The sequence below is a fragment of the Mycetomoellerius zeteki genome, unplaced genomic scaffold (genome assembly GCF_001594055.1).
Source record: "Mycetomoellerius zeteki isolate Tzet28-1 unplaced genomic scaffold, Tzet1.0 scaffold61, whole genome shotgun sequence".
Lineage (NCBI taxonomy): Eukaryota > Metazoa > Arthropoda > Insecta > Hymenoptera > Formicidae > Mycetomoellerius > Mycetomoellerius zeteki.
Window position 1 is genome coordinate 1,185,339 of NW_017257621.1, and position 2,707 is coordinate 1,188,045.

Below are 2,707 nucleotides of genomic sequence, written 5' to 3' on the forward strand. Positions count from 1 at the left end.
TCATACTTTTAGATCTAGAAGAATGGTCCTATCTCAGCAGACAATCATAAAACGGTTGCAAAACTGTTGAGTCTGCTGAACGCAGCCATTGTCTGCTGAGATAGGACCATTCTTCTAGATCTAAAAGTATGATCCAATTAGCGCGAAGAAAACTTCCAACAGTTGCAAAACAAACGTTCTGCTGAACGCAGCCATTGACTGTAGGGGACGCAGAGAATTATCCAAATCAGGATAATTTCTTAAACTTTGATTAATTGTGACGGAATTTAAAAAAACAATTATAATTCTTATATAATTCATCATAATTTAATAATTTTTTCATATTTCTACCAACACAAAATTAATTCTATCCACCTGTACAAAAAAGTTTATAATTTTGTACGTTTTGTCGATCTATAAAAAAATGAATAAATTATAATTAATCGCCAATCAATTTGATTGGAGTAAAAACTAAAAAGCGATTAACTCGATTGAAATGCTTACATTAAAAGTTTTAATTATATAAATTGTTTCTAATTATTAAAGTCTTTCTTTGCATGATCAAAAAAAAAAAAACAAGAGAAAATAATTTTATTAACATTAACAAAATAGCACAGGTATTATTTGATAAAAATCAGTAATTAAATTAATCGAAATTTGATTAACTGAACTTTTTGTGTCCCATTTTGTTGAGCTTTCTTTTTCTAGCAACATATAAAATATTATTATAGCTTTACAAGTATGCATATTTATTTATGGAGCATTTATATAATAAAAAATCATGAATTTAATAATGTATTAGTTAAATATTGATGTTAATAATAGCAAATTTATATTAATTGTCGATAATATCAACGTTCTTCAATCACCTCATGGCCTTTGGGGCCTTTTTTCTAAAGCTGAAAATTTTCCCAGGATTTTTGAAGTATTTCTTTAATTCTTTCTTCTTGTTGGTGCGCCAAATCCGGCCATAGGATCTACATTTGTTGCATTTCTGTTAAAATAAAATATATCGTATATATATCGTACAGCACAGTTGCACAAAAATTACTATACACTGCTGCAACATTGCATATTGCAGCAATATTGCAGCGATATTGCTGCAAATTCCGTGCTGTATGAGTATGTTAGTGCGCTAACATCGTTGTACATACATAAGCGCATTTCTAAACGAGCCATAATGTTAGGTTAGAAATGTGTGCAAGACCATCATTATATTCTAATATAAAATAATTTAGCATATGTAATTACAATACTTACAGATGCCATTTTTCGCCTTTTCAATTCTCTTTTTAATTAACCAATAAACACATACTACTATTACTATATACTTTTCAGTATAAGTACTCCTAATCGGTAGTGATCACTAGTGATCGACAACGTATAACAAATTTTCGTTTTTGAAAAATATGCTCCATGTGACCCATGTCACATCGGCTGCGGTCCACTTGACGCTACAAACGCTTCGAAGCATTCTTTGATTAGTTAATTCGTAAAATTCTTTGTTTTGATTGGTCGATCAAACGCTTCGAAGCGTTTGTAGCATCGAGTGGATCGCAGCCATCATCATATATATAATATCGTTTTCGATTGGGGTGTACTGGCTGCACTCAGTGTCAAGAGCATGTTCGATTGACAGTGCCAATGCACACTTGGCTACTGTCATGTGTTCATTTGATCGCACGACACCGCGTAGTGCATACTCTGCACACTAAGTGGCATGAGATATTAGGCCTGTTCTTTTTGACTGAACTTTTGCACCAGTTCATCTTTCTTCCTCTTTTTTCCTCCTGGCTCCATGGGACTTCCCCATAACATTTAGGGCCAGTTTCACCAACGTCAGTTAATTTAATCGGCCATTAACTGACCAATCGCGTTTGCTGTTTAAAAGAATTGACCAATTACGGTTGACAGTTAAGGTCACGATTAAGCTTAATCGGCGTTAGTGAAACGAGCCCTTAGCACCTCTTTCACCAACTTCTGATTAAATTAATCGACGATCAACTCACAGTAGTGCCAATAGCAGTTTAATATATCAGAACGTCTCCTCTCTCTTCCTCTTCTGTTTAGTTCTCACGTTGGCAATCGTGGAGATCGAGTTAACAATCGATTAGTTATCGGGGTTGGTGAAAGAGGCCCTAAAGCTATAAACACAATGGGCATAGGCAATAGGCACAGGCAACAAGGAATAACGAGCCTTCCAATCAAAGCTCTGAGATATAATATCGAATTTATACCCCAGACCTTTGATTGAACGGCTCGTTATTCCTTGTTGCCTGTGCCTGTTGCCTATGCCATTAGATGCATTCAGTAGGTGCATCCAGAAGCACGACCGCTCATTGAGCTCTTGTATGTATGTATATACCTGTTGGTCTATATTTTTAGCTTTAATGGAATATGCCAATTAGATGCAAGAGCTTACTGAGCGCTCTGCGCTTCTGGATGCACCCAGTACTACGACCGCTCATTGAGCGCTCAGTGAGCTCTTGAATCTGTTTGGTCTATATTTTTAGTTCTAACGGAATATGCCAATCATATGCAAGAGCTTACTGAGCGCTCAGTGAGCGGTTGTAGTACTGAATGCACCCATTGGGCGCGTTCAGCAGAGACTCAACAGTTGAGCTAGTGATTAATTTGTTTGACAACAATTTTAAAATTAGAAGTGCATAATGAATCTTTGATATATGTTATTAGTGCAAATACAACAAATGATCTGTTTTCTGACGTG

At 35.4% G+C, this 2,707-nt stretch overlaps 1 protein-coding gene across 1 annotated transcript in view; it reads right to left on the bottom strand.

The window, feature by feature from the left end:
- Positions 1–1,290, bottom strand: part of LOC108728310 (lymphokine-activated killer T-cell-originated protein kinase) — a 5,246-nt gene extending 3,956 nt beyond the window's left edge. The window contains exons 1-2 of the mRNA XM_018456800.1: positions 1,240–1,290; positions 849–973 (exon numbers count right to left, since the gene is read on the bottom strand). Coding sequence (XP_018312302.1) covers positions 849–973; positions 1,240–1,248 — 134 coding nt within the window. The 5' untranslated portion in view covers positions 1,249–1,290. The remainder of the gene's footprint in view (positions 1–848; positions 974–1,239) is intronic.
- Between the last annotated feature and the right edge of the window lie 1,417 nt (positions 1,291–2,707).